Source organism: Antechinus flavipes, chromosome 1 (genome assembly GCF_016432865.1).
Source record: "Antechinus flavipes isolate AdamAnt ecotype Samford, QLD, Australia chromosome 1, AdamAnt_v2, whole genome shotgun sequence".
NCBI classification, from domain to species: domain Eukaryota; kingdom Metazoa; phylum Chordata; class Mammalia; order Dasyuromorphia; family Dasyuridae; genus Antechinus; species Antechinus flavipes.
This window is the reverse complement of record NC_067398.1, coordinates 312248497-312268401: the sequence shown is the minus strand read 5'-3', so window position 1 is coordinate 312268401 and position 19905 is coordinate 312248497. Positions and strand designations below refer to the sequence as shown.

Below are 19905 nucleotides of genomic sequence, written 5' to 3'. Positions count from 1 at the left end.
CATTAAAATAAATCATTTTAGCTATCAGGTCTACCTGCAGGTAAAATAAATCTAATACAATCTTCCCTCATGGAGCTTCATGGGTCTGATATTTTCCTGACATCTCTGAACTGGCATTTCTTAAATTCAAGGCAGGCTTAAAGTAAGATAACTATCTTCCCCAGTCTTCAAATAGTCAAGGCCCTGGAGACTCTTATTAGGCCCTCAATAATTAAGGAACAGAATTAGACTTAACAGAAACCAGAGCCAAGATGGCAGGGAGAAATTCCAAAGGTAAAAAAACACAGGCCAACAAATCCAGTGCTTTATAACAGTCTCCAACTAAAAAGTTGCCTCTTATTTCTCCTTTTGCAACTTATTTACTTTCCTTGGCTCACTCTGGGTGTCCCAACACCAGCTTCTGATTAACTGGAAAGGGGGAAGAGACGAGGAAAAAAGAGCTTATTTGCACTGATGCCTAAAGGGGTCTACCTTCACTACACAGGTATATTGTAGTGTGAATCCTAGACTCCCCCCTCTCCCCCCTCGGAAAATATAGGCAGGAGAACGAAAGGATCATTTGTTAGGACTTCAAAAATCAGCTCCTTCACACAGATCAGACTAGGGAAGAATGACGACTGAATGAGTCATAGTTGTCCTCCACTCCCAGCCAAGGGGAGTTACTAGTTCCTAGCCAAGGAAATGAAAAGACAAAACAGCTCTTGGAGAAGTTCTTCCCAAATCATGCTTGGGTTTGAGGCACTGCCTTGGCACCCTCCCTCCCTGCTTGCCAAGGAAGATATGAAGCTTTCAGAGGAAAGAAGGAGGAGCAGGGGCCAGGACTCAAGCTCTGTTTTGACCCAACGTTTATTGTCCTTTTACAACATGTTTTTGGTTTAGAAACTGCTTGTGATTAGTTAATTTAATTTTCCAACATTAACTCAAAAGCATGTAAAATAAAATGAACCTACTCACTATGTAAAGACCCAACGGCTGTGGCCCCTTATCCTGGTGTGGACAGGGAAAGAAGGGACAGCATGGGCAGCATGGAGTGAAGTTCAGGCGCTTTTATTACTGGTGGGGGCTGGACGTTGGCTCCCTTGCTCTCGCCCCACAGAGGCCACCCGCCCGCTGTACCCCCCCAAACTACAACAGAAATGGCGCAGGCTCAAGGCCCCGATTCCCTGTTGGTAATTCACTCTCCGCCTCCCAAATGAAAATCGCTTTTATTTTATCGCTTTTGTTTTGTATTTTTTTTGCAACAGAAACCCCCTGTCCAGAGTCTGACTGCAGCTTAACTGTTCGGACTGAGGAATGGAGCAGGCCCCGGGTGCCCCCGGTCCCTCTCAGGCAAGAGCCTCCCTCCCCCAGGGACCGAGGCCTGGCCAGCTTGCTCCGTGGCCAGCCGCTGCCGCTTAGCCATACAGGTCATCGTCATTGTCTTCCGTGTACACGTTGCCGCCTGTGCCTCCTCCACTGCCCTGGCTGGGGCCAGCCCCGCCTTGGTTCCCTGAGGGGAATCTGCATGGCGGAGAGTGTGCATTAAGACCTGGTCAGAGGCATCCTCTTCCCTCCCACCTCTTAGGACACTATCTAATCTAACCCACTCATCAAATGATGATAATAAGACCCAGAGAGAGTAAATAATTTACCTAAGGCCACAGAGAGGGAGAATTAGATGCTGGATATGAGGCCCAGGCAAACCCTTGGAGTCAGATTCTTTCCACCGCACCTTCTTTCTATGGATACCTACCCACCACCACCACCAACTCCCAGGCGGTAAGATGCCATCCCTTCCCTCTGTAGCTGGCCACCCTTTCTCCTTACCTGAAGCTGCCAAAGCCCCTGCTCTGCTGAAGGGTCTGGGCAAACATCTCATATTTCCGGATATCATTGTCACTGACAGAGCGGCGGGCAAAGCGCATGGCCTCCTCAAAGTGGTCCCGGCGGATCTCAGGGACTGGATCATCCTCTTCTACTTCCTGTAAAGTAGAAAGAGATGAGAGGGGACTAAGGCCTACCAGGATTCACCAAGCGTTGTTATTTCTTTCTGCCTCGTGCTCCCCCAAGGAGTTTAAGGCAATGGGCACCTCACCCAAGACAAGATCCAGGCTCCAGGTGGGCACTGAACAGCGTAACCCTACAACTTTCCCAGTGCCAGAGTCTGGCAAGATTGTAACAAACAGAGGCATAGTTTTAAGAAGTTACTGAGCACCATTCCTAATGTTGTCTTCTAAGATGCCCAACATCCTCCAAATTCCCACAGTGATCCGTTATAGCACATAGGGAAGCATCTAAAAAACCTCTTTGTCCTCAGTTTTTATTTCCAGCTTGAACCATAATTTAGGCAGCTACATAATCTTTATGAGTCTGTTACCTACTTTGCAAAGAATATCCCAATATTTGTACTTAACTCCCTGCAGGCTTCATAGTAGGTGATAAAGAGAGGTGGTATGTGTATATGTATGTATGAGAGATAGACAGACAAGAAATAAATAACTATAATTCATGGCAAATGATGGTAGAACACAAAGAAGCACTCTGATAATTTAGGGGAAGAAACAATCATTTCCATTGACGGGGAGCTAGCATTTAAGCAATGACTTGAAAAGTCCGTATGCAGATAATGTAAATCAAAGGACATTAAAATTGAAAGGGATTTTTATTAATTAAAAAAACCACAAACACTTCTAAGAAAGAATAGTACAGGATAAAGTTATTGGATCCAGACTATGGAGGGTTTTATGGAGGTTAGCTTAGACTTTACACGGTAGATGGGATTATGTGGTAGTTTTTGTTGTTGGCTTCTCCTTGCCCCAAAATATGGTTAGATATGTATAAGAGAATGATGACCTTGGCAATGGTATGAAACATAGATTAGAATGAAGCAAGACCAAAGGCAGAAAAAACAAATAAACAGCTATTTCAACTATCTAGGAAAGAAGTCACAGAAGTTTGAAGCAGGTGGTGGTAGTGGGAGAAGAGGGGGGACAGATTCAAGAGATCCAAAGAATCAAAATGACTTAGCAATTAACTGCAGGTGGGAGGTTTTGAAGAGTCAAAGATGACTTGGAGGTTTTGAGGTGTTTGACTAGGACAATGATGATACTATAAATATAGAAAAAATATATTTCTATATTTAGGAGTGTGTGGAGGTGGGGAAGATAAGCTGCTCAGTTCTGGTCACACTGAGTTCATGCAGTAAATATGTTTTAATAGAGCTCTGGAATGAGTTCAGGATTAAAGATACAAAAGTAGGCGTTATCTGAATAAAGTGATAATTGAAGTAAAAATACCAAGGGACAGAAAACAAAGTAGATGGATGAGGTAAAAACACCAAGGGACAGAAAACAAAGCAGATGAATGAGGCCACAGGGAGACTTCATATGGAGTCTCATAACTGAATGTGAGGGTTGCAAAATTACAATTTATTATCAGCAAACTTTTGATATTTATTTTATGTACCTATATGCCAAGGTCAAATTTTTCAAGTGAAAAGGGATCATGAGTGGAAAAAGTTTAAGAAGCCCTCATTCAGATGAGGAATAAAAAGAGTTAGCAAAGAAAGCCAAAAAGTATAGTTTAATGCAAAGAAGAGAGTTATATCAAGAAGAATATGTTTAACTATCAAGTACAACAAGATCAAGGAAAATGCAGAGTAAGAAATCAGTGGATTCGGTGATAAGAGTCACTCAATGATAACTTTTTAAAAAGCTGTTTCTATAAAAAGCATGGTGAAAGCCAACCTGTAAAGGGTTGAGGAATATGTGAATAACAAAGTTATAGCAGCAGCTTAAACTCCCATTTTTAGAAATTTGGGCAATGAAGAGGTAAAACAGAACAATAATATGAGGACATATAAATAAAGGCAAGTGTTTTTTATTTTTTCTTTAAGGATCAACACTTTTGTAGGTAATGAAATGTAGAAAATTAATGTAAAAGAAGAAACTAGAAGTGATGAGATCCAAGCAATTGGCACAATGGAAGAAAAGAATGCATGAAAACTTAAAGAAACTTTCAGTAGAAAATAGAGTCCCCAAATCAAATGTGTCTTGATCCTCAATCATAACGAAAGAGGACGGAGCCAAGATGGTAGAGAATAGGTCGTTTTTTGAGCTCTTCCTGGTTTACCTCAGATCAACACCAGATCAAACCTCTGAACAACGACAGAAGCCAGAAATATTTGGAATGTAACAAATTTGCATAAGATATTTTGGAAGAACCTTATTAAACGTCTGCTTCAGTCTGGCAAGGGGGTATGAGAAATGGCACAGCACAGGGAGACTCAGGATAGAGAGGTTTCTGAGCAGGAGGAAATCTAATAGTAAGCTCGTAGTCAAAATACAGCAGCATTTGCTATTCTATCTTGGTTCAGAAGCCACTGGATCAGCAGACTAGCTGTGAGACCTTCAACACAATTACAGAAGGCAAACAGTGAGCCCCTGAACCCCAAATAACAAGCAGGATTTGCCCATGCCCAATCACAACACTGGTCCCAGAGCAGCGTGAAGCCACGGTGGCCTGTAGAGAAAGCTTGGGACAATCTCCCCTTTGCCCTAAGAGCAGACTTCAACCTTTAAAAATGAGCAAAAAAGCAAGAAGAACTCTGACCACATAGAACTTTTATGGAGACGACAAAACAGATCTCAAACTCTAGGGACACTAGAGGCAAAACATCTCTAGATGAAGCCTCAAAAGGGTTGATAAGATGATCTCCATCTCACAAGGTTGTCTTGGAAGAATTCAAAAAGGATCTCAAGAGAGTTAGAAGAAAAATGGGGAAAGAAAATGAGAACTCTGGAAAAGGAAACACAGAAATTGTCTCAAGAAAATCACTTCTCAAAAAGCAGAATTTGTAAAATGGAAAAAAAAAAAAAATCCAATGAACCAAACAACTCAATCAGAATATAACTCTTTAGGGGAAATCTTGTATCTGAAATTCTGCCAGTACCCTGCAAACCAGGTAGATTCCAAACTCAAAGAGTATTCAATATTCCCTTTAAAGCCTAGTTGTATGAAAAAGGACACTTACCATGGCAGAGGGGTTGGTCTGCCTTTCCCGTTCTCGTCGAATTTCACTCTCAATGGACTCACGGATAGCCAGTTTGCAAGCACGCTGACAGATTTCTGTCAGGTCAGCCCCAGAGAAGCCATTAGTCATCTTGGCCAGGAACTCTAAGTCTACATCCTGCCAGAAGTCAGAAAGCAAATTCAGGACCCAGATCTAAAGTCCCAAACAAAAGGTCTTCTTTCCCCTGGTTCACCCTAATTGTCCCTTCTATGATGACCTTTCCAGACCCTGAACTCAGATTTCACAAGGAATTCACAAAAGCCACCCAAGGAACACTCTAAATATGGCTTAAAAAAAAAAAAAAAAAAACAAACCTAAGAGAAGGATTGCTTTTTCCCCATATCAAGTTGCTGTAGGAAAGAGACATAGTTGTCAAATTTATCTCCAAAATTCCTCTACTCACCTTGGCAACAGGTGACTTTCTCAGGTTGGCCTTAAGAATTGCAACACGGGACTTTTCATCAGGCAGGGGTATATAGATGAGCTGGTCTAAGCGGCCAGGCCGAAGAATTGCAGGATCAATAATATCAGGCCGGTTTGTGGCACCAATGATGAACACGTTTTTCTTTGTGGACATACCATCCATTTCTGTCAGAATCTGGTTGATGACTCTGTCAGCAGCACCTCCTCCATCTCCAATGTTGCCGCCACGAGCCTTAGCGATTGAATCCAGTTCATCAAAGAACAGAACACAGGGGGCAGCTTGGCGGGCCTTCATGGAGGAATGACACAAAAAGAGATAAATACTCACCCAGATACTCATTCCTCCATCCCAAAGCCCCTTCTTTCCCATATCCAATGGCTTTAATAAGGTATTGCTAAAACTGTTTCATAATTCATTCCAAATACTGGTCCCTACACACCTAATCAGTTTGGAAATCCATAGGGTAAAGAGACTGGATGTAATACAGGGCTCACCTTATCAAAAATCTCACGGACATTGGCCTCAGATTCGCCAAACCACATGGTGAGAAGTTCAGGGCCCTTGATGGAGATGAAGTTTGCCTGGCATTCATTGGCGATAGCTTTGGCCAAGAGGGTTTTTCCACAGCCAGGGGGCCCATAGAAGAGGACTCCCTTGGATGGTGTCATACCAAACTTAAGGAACTTGTCTGGATGCTCCACAGGATACTACATGAAAAGAGAGCTCAGGGTAATTCATTAATATGAGGAACTGGGAAGAGAGGTATAATTAATAGCACCTTCTGGGAACAGGAAAGCCAAATCACACACCCAACTTGATTCACCTCACAGTCTCCCACACTCCCAGGACCCAAAAGTAGTCTCATCTCTTATCACAGTCCCCTGGGAGAAGATAGTAAAAAGCCTTACTCACTATTCTGTAGAGCTCTGAAATAGCTCTAACACTTCAAGACTCTCTCACCTGAACAAGCTCTTGGAGCTCCCGCTTGACATCCTCCAGACCACCAATGTCCTCCCAGGTCACCTGTGGCACCTCTACAACAGTCTCCCGAAGTGCTGATGGATTGCTCTGGCTCAGAGCCCACTATAACAGGAGGAAAAAGCTAGAGTAAGATTCTGTTAAATGAAAAGGAGTAGTAAAACAAGAGTCATGATGGGTATCCTTACCCGGAAGTCATCCATGGTGACAGCCAGGGAGTTCATGACTTCGGCATCAATGGTCTCATCTTCCAAGTCAATGAGGTCCATCTTCTTTCGAATGGCCTGTAGTGCTGCTTCTGAACAGAGGGCTGCCAGATCAGCACCTACATGTCCATGGGTCTCATTGGCTACCTGTGAATAGAGGGTCATTCTGGTTAAAGCCCAACTCTAGGCCTGGGGGGAATCCCCTCTTCCTCACTATGCAGCTAAGCTATGAAGAGAATACTCAGATTTCATATCAGACCTCCTGGAATTCCTTCCTCATTTCTCTTTCTATAAGCTCCTTCAACTATGAGGTTGTGCCTCAGTCTTCTCTTCTCAGGACACGCTGCACTAACAGATTTGCATTCAGAATTCCAATTGTTCTAATCTCAAAATCCTAAGTTGCCCATTACTGCTCAAGGGATAGCTTACACTTGCCAAAATCAGGGCTCTCAGTGGCTGGGACCTTGACACACATCAATGTTTCCATTGCCATGACTTGCCTTTGACTATTAGCCACAACACACACCTAGGCCGAGTTAATCTATTTCAAAGTAAGCTCAAAATAAGTTTTTCTTCCCATACAAGTTTCTAATAATTACAGTCTATCTCTGCCCTAACAAGTACTCCACTTCAACAATCAACCTGAGCCCTGCTCTATAGAGCCTTGAGGGCTCAGCAACAACTCTCTCATTATCCCTTTCAGATGATTCTGATTCTCCTATTTTACTCCCTTTAAGCCTTACCTGTTCTAGGTCAACATCATCTGCCAGCTTCATGTTCTTGGTATGGATTTGCAGAATCTCCAAGCGTCCTGTGGCATCAGGAATTCCAATATCTACCTCCCTGTCAAATCGACCTGTAGGAATACATGCATACACACCATTCAACCCTGGGTTCTGGCCACATATGCCTGCCCCCTCCCCAATGGAAGTGGGTAAAAGAGCAGAACTCTATCATTAAAGGATCTGGTAACAAACAGCCTAGATCCTGCAACTATTGAGGGGAGGGAGAAGAAACAAATGAGAAAAATAGGAAAAGCAGAGACAAGAATCTGTCATTACCCAGCCCAACATGCTAAATCTTAAGATCATACTATGATCGAACAATTACATACAGAAAAACATTCACCAAAAAGGTCAAGGGATCATTACCAAACCGTCTAAGAGCTGGGTCAATGCTGTTAGGTCTGTTGGTTGCTGCCATAACAATCACATGTGCCCTCTGTTTCAAACCATCCATGAGAGTCAATAATTGTGACACAATTCGACGTTCTACTTCTCCATGGGTCTGTCAAAGCACAAGGTCCTTAGGTCAATAGGCAAGCTTGTACCCCAATCTCCCTTACTCTCCCCCTCTCTCTTAGGGGAATCCATACCTTTTCTCTCTTGGGAGCAATGGCATCCAGCTCATCAATGAAAATGATGGCAGGAGCATTTTTCTCTGCCTCTTCAAAAGCCTTCCGCAGGTTGCTCTCTGACTCACCAGCCAACTTGCTCATAATCTCAGGACCTGAAGAGATGCATTGAGCAAGCAAGAATGAAGCTGGTTTCTTCTCCCCAAGGAGAAGAAGCCATAGGGGTTGCCTGCTACCCCTGCCTAGGTTGTTACAACTCCAGCCACCTCTGATACACTTTGACCTAGGCAAACTGCCAAAACCTTTATGAAAAAAAGTCACTTTGCTTATTTTCCCTGCTATGAAAAGGAGATGAAGATGTTAAGAAGGGTAAGTTGAAGGAAAAAAGTTGACAATCATTTGCTTGTCAGAAGGACTGAGAATATGATGCAAGTGTCACTCCCTGTATGAGGTTACTCTTCCTATGACCCCTCCCCCCTCTATCCTCAGGAGATGGTAGGCTCAAAAATGGCCTTCCTTACCTTACCCAGGCACTTTCAGGGAAGACGCCTAATCTCCCCTTAAAGAGGTAATTCAGCATTCCCACACATATAGACAATGAAATAATTCTAACTAAATGTCCACCCACCCCCAAACTGTTATCTATCCCTCTATTTCCTGAATTCTAACAGAATATAGTTCTGGAGGGAAGAACACATACAAAAGAGTCCCTTGATACATGCCTAAAACCCACTAAAGTCATTTGCCTCTTCTAGCAGAGTGTGCACTTGAATTAATTCACACAGGGGAGGGCAAATGTCCCACACCCCCTTTCAAAACCAGTAGTTCTTGTCTCTGTCCCAGACTTAATTGGGGGAAAAGAAAAGGTCAGAGAAAATCATTATTGTATGGGTACAACATTGTATTTGAACTGAGACGACCTCTAGAAATGAAGAGTCAGAAGATATCCAACCCACCACTTTAGGAAGAGTTAAGTAACTCACCATTGATCAGAAAGAAAAATGCTCCAGTTTCATTTGCCACAGCTCGAGCAATCAGGGTCTTCCCTGTTCCTGGAGGCCCATAGAGCAGGATGCCCCGAGGAGGCTGGGAACAGGCACAAAGTAGATTTAAGAAGGTTAAGCTAGTACCCATGCTAGTTCTCTTCCCTTCCCTCAACAAAAAGTTTAGCAAAGGCTCTCTATATAGGGATGGGATGAAAAGTTTGAACCTAGCAATAAAAAGGAGTCCTCAATACCAAAAGCGACAGGCATGATTCACTATTCAGCCCACAGAATTAAGTTGTCAACAGTAAAGTCACTGAAAGGGGAGATGGGGAAAAAGTAGCAAAAATTCTAAGGCATAAGCATCTGTATCTCAGAAGATTCAAGAGGTAAGAAACCTTAAAATTAAAACATAATACTTTGAAAAACTCTAATCGGAGCTTCCAGAAGCTAGAAAGGAACCAAAAGGGGGCCAGTACCCAGACTTCAGGCAGGTGACTAGATCACAAAGGACAAATAGCAGATGTTAGATTTCTAGGAATGCAGGCTCCATACCCTCCCCATTATTGTCCCATTCTAGTGGTCATGACATCTTCACTAAATTCTTCCAACCATAACCTCTACTGAGTAGAGCCCATTTAAAAGAAATTCAGAACAATAAGGCAATTCCAATGGACTTGGGATAGAAGATACCATCCACATCCAGGGAGAAAACTATGGAGACTGGATGTGGATCAAAGCATAGTATTTTTCACCTTTTTAAAATTATTTGCTTGATTTTTCCCCCTTCTCCTGGTTTTTTGCCTTTTGATCTGATTTTACTTGTACAACATGACATAAATATGTTTAAAAGAATTGCACATATTGAACCTATATCAGATTGTTTGCTATCTTGGGGAAAGAGGAAAAGAGATAAATCTGGAACACAAAGTTTCACAAAAATGAATACTGAAAACATTTACAAATATTTAGAAAAATAAAATACTACTTTAAAAAAATTCAGAACAAGAATCAAAAAGGACCTTAGAGATCATCTAATCTCTGTATTTTAGGGCAAGTTTATACTACATGATACCAATAACCCAACTATAAGACTGGATTCCAGAAGGGCACCTGGCTTCTCCCACAAAATGGAAGAAAAATTGATTCAATTGAGCCAGCAGGTATCAAGCAATCATCTATTCTCTGTATTTTCAAGATAAGACCAAGACTCAGAGAAATAACTTTGACTTAACTATCTTTGTAGTGTTTCCTCCTCCATGACATTAAACACACAAAAGAATGACAGCTTGGTACTCCTTCACATAAACCATTCAAATACCATAATATAATCACTAAATTATATATACATTCATTCCGTCTACTTTATGCAATATGCTAAGAAGCTGTAAGGAATGCAGAGATAAATGAAACACAATCCCCTATATTTCGGAGCATTCAAACTAGTAGTTCCAAACTTTTTCTTCTCCAGGCTAAACATCAACTTTAACCTAAACTCATTTTCCATTTCTAAAGGTTCCCCCCCCCCCCAAACTTTTTCTCTAATCCTTTCACATCTTTTAAAGTGATCTGACTTAAGACATAACATTCAAATTAGGTGTTTATCTAGAGACTACTTCCTGGCCTCCACTCACATTTCTTATATGTTGATATTATGCTAAGTTTTTAATTAATTAGTATGAAATTAGATTCAGCTTATGATCTGAACCCAGGACTCACATTCTACCCTCTACCTAGGTAATCTTTCCCAAAGTGTAAACTTTGCAATCCTTCCATTAATTGCATGCTCATCTTTACATTCATTTTTCTAATTACTAAATTTAGTTCTATCTTCTGAAAGACTAGGTAAATCAGACTAGTAACAGAATTTAGGATTTTCATGTGCAAAGACACCCAAGGCACTAATAAAATGATTGCAGAGAACAGCCCAAGATAAATCTGTATTAGATACCACTTACTATCTACACCCCTACAATGATATCAAAGCACTGCTATTTTCCACTATCCCTTTACTTTTTCATTTTCCCTTCACAAAGTACAACATTAAAAAGCTCTCTTCCTGCTGTTCTTCTTGGGCATGGTCCTATCTGAAGCCAAAGGTCAAATACCTTTACACCAATGGCTTTGAAGAGGGCTGGATGTCTCAGTGGCAGCTCCACCATTTCCTTTATCTGAGCCAACTGTTTTCGGCAACCACCAATGTCATCATACCCTACTTCATTGAGGGATTCCTCTTCATCCTGAATGAAAGGAATTATATAGATTAGCAATATCAAAGATTCAAACTTGTCCAACGTCAATGTATGAGGATGTCTTATTATTTTAGGAAAAAGGAAGACCTTGAGAAGAACAGGTTTCTACAAGGTATACTGGTCTAGTGTCCAGGAGATGCAGGGGAAATTTCCCCCTTGAAAGGTCTCTGACACAGCTACTTCTACTGGCTGATGAAAACAACTCTATGGAAAACTCTCCAAAAGGTCAAGAACTGAAAAACTAAAGACCTTAAAAGTTCTGAAGGCACCACCACTCTCATTGTGATCAGAGTATCTTTTCCCTGATGTTTCTTCCAAAATTACCCTGCCCAAGTCCAGTTCAGTACAAGAAACCATCCTGCTGATTCTTGGACCACACCATTTAAAAAAAAAAAAAAAAAAAAAAAAAAAAAAGAACTAGGGAAGACTATTCTAATCAAGGAGCAACTTAGCTGAGAAAGGAGTTCTGACTTCAGCCTCTCTACTGTCACATCATTCCTAATATATGAACATTCTATTCAGCTTTCTCAACACCCTGCTCCAAACCATACCACACATTCAAAAGATTGATAAGCTTTTACCAAGAGAGTGGAGCTTACCTCTCGTTTAATGGGTTCCCCTTCACAATGAATCACTGTATCTGGAGCAACAATGCAGTAGGGGCTGGGATCTGTCTCCACCACTTTGAATTCTACAGCACGCATTCCACCACGGACGAGAAAGATATCACCTGTAGGATCATTATAGTATATAGTTATGACAAGTATCAACAGAAAATGGATGGTAAGCTAGAAAAGACCAGATATGAATTCAACCACTAATATTAGGACCTGAGCTCTAAAAGCACATGGGTACCCATGTCCTAACACTTAGTCAAAGGGCAGAACATTAATCTGGACTTAGAAAAACTTCTTTGCCCCTTAGATACCCTAAAAAGAAGAAAGCCTTTCTAATACATAGTCAATTTTTGCCACAGGTAATTAACAATCTAGAATTCAAACCAAATAAGGAAAAAGGATCAAAATTAAGAGTTTCACATAATGGATGCAGGGGGAACTGTATATTTTCTGGGAACCAGAATTGGACAAACTGACAAAGACTTTACCTAGAAAGGGTGTTGAGGGCCACCTGGAACCCAACTACCACCAAGGCCTAGCCTGGCCTCAGACAAATAAAAGTAGTAACTTTCTCTCCTGGGGTACAAGATACACTTATGTCAGTAGGGGCAGATGGGTATGAGAAGTTAGAAGAGAACTTAAGGGATTAAGCATTTTCTAGAAAATATGGATATCTGCACCAAGTAATTCTACCCATAATCAATTCACTGCCAGGAAAATGAATACCCTGGGAGCAGCTAGGTGGTACAGTGTCATAGAGCACCAAATCTGAAGTCAGGAGGACTGGAGTTCAAATCTGGCCTCAGACACTTAATAGTGTGACCTTGAGCAAGTCACTTAATCTCAACTACCTCAACAAAAAAAAAAAAAAAAAAAAAAAAAAAAAAAAAAGAAGAAGAAGAAGAAGAAGAAGAAGAAGAAAAGAAAGAAAGAAAAAAGAAAATGAATATTCTGCTATTTCATTTCCTCAAAGCCTTAACTTACCTTTTCGGATGGGTCGATAAGCTTCCAGGAAGTACGGCTTGAGGTACACCTCAAAGAGATTGCCGGTGATGCCTTCCACCGTGTCATCGATGGGCAGCACATGGATACGTTTGCCGTACTTCACATCTGGGCACGGCTGGATGCTGAGGACGACAAGCAGACTCCACGTTACCCACCACACTGCAGCCCCAAGCACTGGGCGTCGGAAAGGGCCTGGTACAGAGAGCTGATGGCAAGTGAAAGAGAAAAGGCAGGGACGGCTTTAGGTGAAGAGAGGCAGGAGAATGGGGTGGGAGGGAGGGTAGGAGAAAAGGCAGGAGCTGAAGCAAGATACCACACACCCAGGACCCTGAACTCCAAGGAGGACAGCAAATGCTACAAGTTCCAGATGGGGACCCAGCTTAAGGATAAGGACTCTTACTACCATTCAAAGGAAGCAACTTGGGAAAAAGGGAAGAACAGCTCTTCAAAGGAAAATTGCCAACCTCCTACCCTTCTGGTAATTTTGGGGTGTCTCACAGCCTCACTCAACAGGGAAGTTTGGGCCAGGGATGAGAAGGTGTAAAATGAAAGAAATGTCAACTAAACTTGAGAGAAATAAGAACTCTGATACCAGGTATCATACATATGAGCACAAATATACCTCCATCCTATGCATGTCTCAGAAGGGATCTCTTTAGCTCTAGTCTCTTAAGAAAAAGGTTACATGAGACTCATGTCTCATGTCAGGAGAAAGTAACTAAACACACCCAAGATGAAATAATACAGACACTGAGAACCCTACATAAAAGGCAGTGAGAAGACTTTAATCAAGGACTGAACAGAAGGAACCCAGAAAGAGAAAGCAAAAGAATGTGCCTGGAGATCATTCATTTATGACCAGTAGTACTATTTGAGCCATTTTCCTGTGACAACTGGTTTTCTTAACTGATTTTCCTGGGGTTCAAATATGACCTTCACAAGCTCTCATTCATCATCACAAGATCCCTAAAATTCTTGGTTAATAGCTCTCCCTTTAGTTCTTTGCCACCCAGCACAAGAACACAAAACCTTCAGCACAAGCAGAAGAGACATTACAAAAACTATTAGTCTGGGTCTCCAGGCAAAAAGTCATGAAGCCCCATTTTCCATGAAACATCAAGACATTCAACTCGAAGGCGTGGTGTAGAATTTACCAGTCAATCTCATATCCTTTCCAGTTGTCAAAATGCTTGTTAAGACCTTAGAGTACCTGAATCTCCCCACCAGAATATACTTGAACCCTGAAGTGAAGCTCCAGCCTCCCTTCCACAGTAAGGAGGAATTATTTATGATGGGCCAAAACTCATGCCTTTCTTGTCCCACCCCGCTGCCCAGGTCTCTCTCATTAAGGGCCAAGGATCCACACACACCTGATAACGTCCCCCAGGCGCACTCGTAGGTTATTGCGGACAACCCTGTTCATGCGAATCTTTTCATCTGAGCACGTGTCATCAGAAAGCACGATGCACACTGCTTCCCGTCTCTTCTTGCCTTTAAGCAACACTGTGTCACCTCGGAAGAGCTGCAATTCATCCATCTTGGCCTAGAAACAGCATGAGAGTGACTGGTCAGTAGGGGGCAGTCCAGTGACTAAGCACTAGTTTATCCCTGATGACCACTCTTTCCATTAATGCATAAAATATGTCTGAACAGACCACCAATATAAACTTACCTGAGACAGGGACACCACACTATTGTCTTCATTGATAGCTTCATCAACAATTAACCGATTGGGGCGGTTCTTCTGCTTGAGAATGGCTGTTGATAAGTCGTCTGCTTTTGAACTGGAAAAGGGAAATCCAGTTAGACCTCCCAAGGCTACATCACTCTTACCCAAGGTTTTTGTTGTGTGATCTAGGGAATTTGGGAATCCTGAGATCTTGTCTGAGAAACTTTAAGGTCAAAATGTTTTTCATGATATTAAATGTTTTAATTCCTAATATAGTAAATGTCGATAGCTATAATTCACATTAACAAAAGGTCTTTGGGGTTCTCAACCACAACCACAACAACTCAACAAAGTGAGGAGACTTAAAAGCATACGAACTGAGCATGAACACTGACATATTGTAAGAATTTTTCAATGCATTTGCTGATGATATATCCAAATGTTTCCGTTTCAAAGACAGAAAAAGTACACAGGAGACTTAGGTGTTCTGGAGAAATTAATATAAATTTCATATTATAAGGACAAAAAATCTTTTGTTTCCATAGAAAAGAGTCATGGGCAATATATATATATATATTCATGAATTAGCCTCAAAGGCTAATAATGATCTGTTAGCTACATACACATTTGCACACTTTAAACAATTACTATGTAAGAGGTAAACTCAAGAGGTTTGGGTTGCCAAGTAGTAGGGCAATGATTTCATAAACCAAATAATGGATTCTAACACCATTCATGGAAAACTTCTTAAATTAAAAAAAAAAAATAAAAAAAACAATGTGATGGATAGAACACCAGAATCAGAATCAAAAGTACAGAGTTTGAATCTTGCATTTGCTCCTAAGCTGTGTGATTTTCGATAAGCAACATAACCTCTCTGATCCCCATTTCATCATATGTAAAATCATGGCTTTGGTCTCAATGATTAGAAGAGGTCTCTTCCAGCTCATTAGGATCCTCTTGTTTCTCACAAGAAAGTTTAAAGTTAACTGTAATAGTCAGTCCCAAGGTTAGATAAGTTATTAACAAATGTGTGAAAAAAAACAACAAAATAACTTATCTTAACTTTCTAGAAGAAAAAGTTCATACTGGATGCACAAAAACATCTTGGCAGCTACCAAAGTGCTACTAAGCAAAAAAGCTTCACAGGAAGTTGAGTTTCAGGACACAGCTTAATGACCAAATGTCAAGTGGTGGAAACCAAGAAATGCAGAAAGAAGTAAAGAATTTCTCCTTTTATCTAGGCTTAAAAAAAAAAAATATCAAGGCTCTCAAGGATAACCTAACAGTTCATTTTAAATTCTTCATAAGGATTCAAATAAAATCTTTGAACTGTATTTTGTCAAGTCCTACTCTAGTACCAAATAGCTGAACTTAAGGATTTAATGCTAGATTTAATTTGGAAAGAATTTTGTGAAGGATCAATCAATTCCTCTTTGATCAAGACCCAGAAAGAGGTGAATATTGTTGAAAAAAAAACTTTTACATCATACCTTTTTTTTTTTTTTTTTTTAAATCCCAGGAATAAGAATATGTCTGTATTGGAATTAAAGGGATCTCTCAGATTTCCCAGGACACAACCTATACCCATCCTAACAGGGTAAGACTTCTGTTAACTCTTCCATACATAACGCAGAACTATTGTGTAATGAGCACCCAACACTACCATTTCTATCAGCTGAAAAACCCACCTGTACAACTAAATGGAGCGATATGCTTCAAAGCCAGAGAAAACAATAACTATGATAAAGGATAAGTACATCTACTGACAAGCAGGACTTAAATGCTAGTTCAGGGTAATGAAAGCTCAGCAGGTATTGAGCCCATCAGGGCCTTCTTCCCAGGCTGCCCCACACCCTGCCCCTCCCACAATAGAGACCAGAAGTGAACTGTCTCTAAGGTACAGCCATCTTGTTGCCTTACTACTGTAACTGGAGAACAGGAGCATAAAGGAGCAAGGAGAATGAACAAAATTTTTTTAAAATGCTATTAGAACAAGTTTGTGCTACATGATACCAACCCAACTATAAGACTGGATTCCAGAAGGGCACCTGGCCTCTCCCATAAAATGGAAGAAAATCCACTCAATTGAGGCCAGCAGATATCAAGCAGTATGCTAACTCCTTAAAGCTCTTTAGAACACAGAAACTTAGATCTACTGTCTTCTAATCCAATCTCCTTTTTACAAATGAGAATCTAAAGCCTGGAGAAACCAAATAGTTTTCATTGAGTTATACAAGTAGTTAAGTGGAGGTCAAGATTTTAATCCATCTCCTCCGATTCTGAGCTATATTTCCCATGCTGTGTCATGTTCCATCAAGCTCAGCTCGACTCAGACCCTAACCAGAGTAATCCTGGATCCACACTGGGGGTTCTATGACTCCAGAGGATCCCAGTGAACCCTGAGATACAAACCACAAACATGGGGAGGGTTCCAAAAAGCAACATTATGATTTAAAAACTAAGATTAAAGTCAACAAGTTTTCTATCATGATAACCAAAAAAAACCCCCAAAGATGCTGAGTTGATAGTTTTACAAAGGTATTTAAGAGGAAATTACTAAATTATACCTTACCCTCATGGAGAAAAGGCAAGGAATAGAAAAACTGCAGTAAAACATAGGGAATTACAGAATAAAGTGCTGGACTTGAGTTAGGAAAACACAGATTTAAATGCTGAACTATTTCCTAATGGATAAAACAAGGATAATAATAATTCCCTTTCTTGGATTGTTATGAGAACCAAACAGAGGTACTTTTATGTCAAATTAAAGAACACTTATTAAGGGCAAACCATGTGCAAGGCACTGTACCAGATATTGTGATACAAAGCTAGGCAAATCTGCAAATCTTACAGGACTTAATGTTAGGTAGTATTAAAAATGGTTTCAAGGCTGGAAAACTATTATACTTCTCTAGGAAGCAATGAAGGGCAAAGAATGAAAATATTGTCTTTCACTCCTGAGAGCTTATTTCTTTTAAACATCTAGTGTTCTAAGATTTGGATTAAGAATGGGTTGTAGATGTTTAATGAAGGGCCCTTCTCAATTTACCTTCCTCGTCCTTAGGTACCCTACTACGTCTGGGGCCCCGGCTCGCTCCTCGTGCACTCCCACCAACAAAACCGGCTGATTCTCCACCTCAATCCCCAACATCAGTTGAAGTCCGAATTCAAAGACAGCCAGTATAGTATAAATCTAAAGGCCTAAACTATTTAACACACTATGAGGCGAGAAAAGAAAAAAAATCTCGGCAGCTCTCATGGAGAAGAAAATCAGATTTCTCCTCTGCATTTCAAGAAGCAATGAAGGCCATTTAAAGGGGCCTAACCAGTGCCCCACCCCAATCGATTAGCTCTCCCCACCCCCAACAAAGCAGCAAATCTCCAAGAAAACAAAATTCCAGTAAGGGATTTTAGCACCAAAATGCCAACCGCTTCGACCTGAGGTAGAGTAGATTCTTTCTCGTGACCCGGCGCCCCCACATCAGCCCAGCCCCACGCGTGGGTTCCCCAAAGGAGTTAATATATTTCACGAGGCGGCCAAGTCCAGATCCACCCCTCCCTCAACCATCGCCTGGGTCCGCCCGACTTATTTCCCAAACCTAGTCGGTTCCCACTTCTGAAGCAGGATCTGGCCCGAGGGCCCCAACCCTCACGTGGCCGTCCCCCTCAAACCGGCGGCACTGGGCCCCGCGTCAGCACAATCACAGGCCGGGGCCTGGAGAAACCAGCTTCTCCAGCCGAGGTAAGTCCCAGCGCCCGCAAACACCTTCGCATCCTCTCCCTCTTCCTCCTCCCTCCGTAGGCGGCGCGGCTCTCCCACAGGACAGGCGCAAGGCAGGTGTCCTGGGCCCAACGTTGCTCGAAGGCGGCGGCGGCCCGAGGGCCAGACTAGGCCCAGCGGGGCCGGGCCACTTTCCCCGCCCCCCGCTCCCGCGGGAGACGCCGGGGCCTGCATGACACAGCAGGATCGGATCTGGCCCGGGCCCGGGGCTCCTAGCGCCGCGTGCCCGCCGGGCCGGGCTCGAGGACGCGCGCTGGAGAGAAATGGCCCGCCTGGCCTGTGGCCCATCCCCAGCATGAATTGCGTCCGGGGCCGGGGCCTACTCAGCTCGGTCGCCAGCCCGAGGCCCAAGGCCCGGGGCCCGGAGCCCGGAGCCCGGGGCCCATGCGCGTTCCCGCGGGGGGAGGGGACGCGCAGGGGAAACACTTACTCGGCTCCCGAGGCCATGGCGCGCGCCTGTCTCCCGGCCGGCGGCGCGCGGGTAACGGCTACGAGGGGCTGGCTGCGGGCGGCTGGGCCCGGCGGGCTCGGCTCTCCCAGGCGGACGGTGGCGGTTCCTCCGGGTGGGCTCCCTCTCTCTCTCTTCCCACGGAGGCGGCGGTGGGGAGGGCGGGTGGCTTAGGCTCCGGTTTCGGGAGAAGGAAGCGCTGGCGACTACGGCGGCGACTGCGGGCGCTTCAGGGAGACTGAGCCGAGAAGAGCCGAATCATCGGAAGGAGAGAAGCACGCGGCCCAGCCAATCGGCGCCCGCGCTGCCGGCCCCCTCCCTCCCCTCCGTTCCTCTCCCCGGCAACCCGCTACGGTCGACCAATCATAAAATTGATTCGTAGATCCGTTCCCGCCCCTGGGGTGCAACATGCCTGGTAACGCAATGGTCATTGGCCACGGCATTACGCTTCGTCGACGGACTAGGAAGCGCAGCCAATAAACAGAAAGAACGACGTCAGATGGACAGGCGAGAGGAGGGAATTCGCTTTCTCTGAAGTGGACTCTCCCACTTGGCCCCAGTTCATTGGCTCCGAGGGTTAGCGCTCCAAGGTTCCCCAGCCTACGTTAACACAATGGCTTGGGACTTCTTGCCTCTCCTATTCTGGTCATTGCCCCACACGCCAATCCATTTTATTCCTGTTATCTTTCCCAATCCTCACCCACTTTCCAATTATCTCCAAATCCCAACTTTAACCGCCTTCGTTTTCCCTGCAAAATTCTCAAGTCACTCTCTAACCCTGTCCCCTAATCTTCAGTCCTCTTATTCCAATCCGATTTTGTCCAAAAACCTGTCACTCCAGGCCTCACACTGATTGCTTTGCTATAGGTTCTCACCCAGAAGCCCAAAAATGTTTTAACCCTGTTCTGTCCCGGAGTCCCCTGATCTCGCTGATCTGCTTTGGGACTCTAAAACCGCACTTGCACCTCACCTCACCTCATATCTCTCCTTGCAGTGGGTATTTTCCTATGACTTTTAATTAGGTCAACGATTCCTCACTTCCCGGCCCGACTATTTCTTGGAGAGCGATATCCGAAAACTACGTATCCCAGCATACCTTGTACCTCTACAGAACACTGAATGCTGGGACTTGAAG

General features: G+C 43.1%; 1 protein-coding gene across 1 annotated transcript; it reads right to left on the bottom strand.

The window, feature by feature from the left end:
* Window positions 1-828: 828 nt before the first annotated feature.
* Window positions 829-19045, bottom strand: VCP (valosin containing protein). The gene is made up of 17 exons (XM_051965495.1): window positions 18753-19045; window positions 14542-14653; window positions 14240-14412; window positions 12849-12991; window positions 11847-11977; window positions 11104-11235; window positions 8996-9098; window positions 8034-8167; window positions 7810-7945; window positions 7402-7514; window positions 6641-6805; window positions 6435-6557; window positions 5969-6181; window positions 5454-5762; window positions 5012-5167; window positions 1807-1961; window positions 829-1500 (listed from the first exon to the last, which is right to left on the bottom strand). The coding sequence occupies exons 1-17, from the start codon at window positions 18767-18769 to the stop codon at window positions 1395-1397; spliced, it is 2421 nt and encodes an 806-aa protein (XP_051821455.1). The 5' UTR covers window positions 18770-19045; the 3' UTR covers window positions 829-1394.
* Window positions 19046-19905: the final 860 nt, after the last annotated feature.

Excerpts from the sequence above, each read along its gene's own strand:
- VCP (XM_051965495.1), bottom strand. Across the intron at positions 7,515-7,809 it reads CCCAGCTCTTAGACGGTTTG|GTCGATTTGACAGGGAGGTA; the intron begins GTAATGATCCCT and ends GTATTCCTACAG. Across the intron at positions 1,962-5,011 it reads AGACCAACCCCTCTGCCATG|GAAGTAGAAGAGGATGATCC; the intron begins GTAAGTGTCCTT and ends TCTACTTTACAG.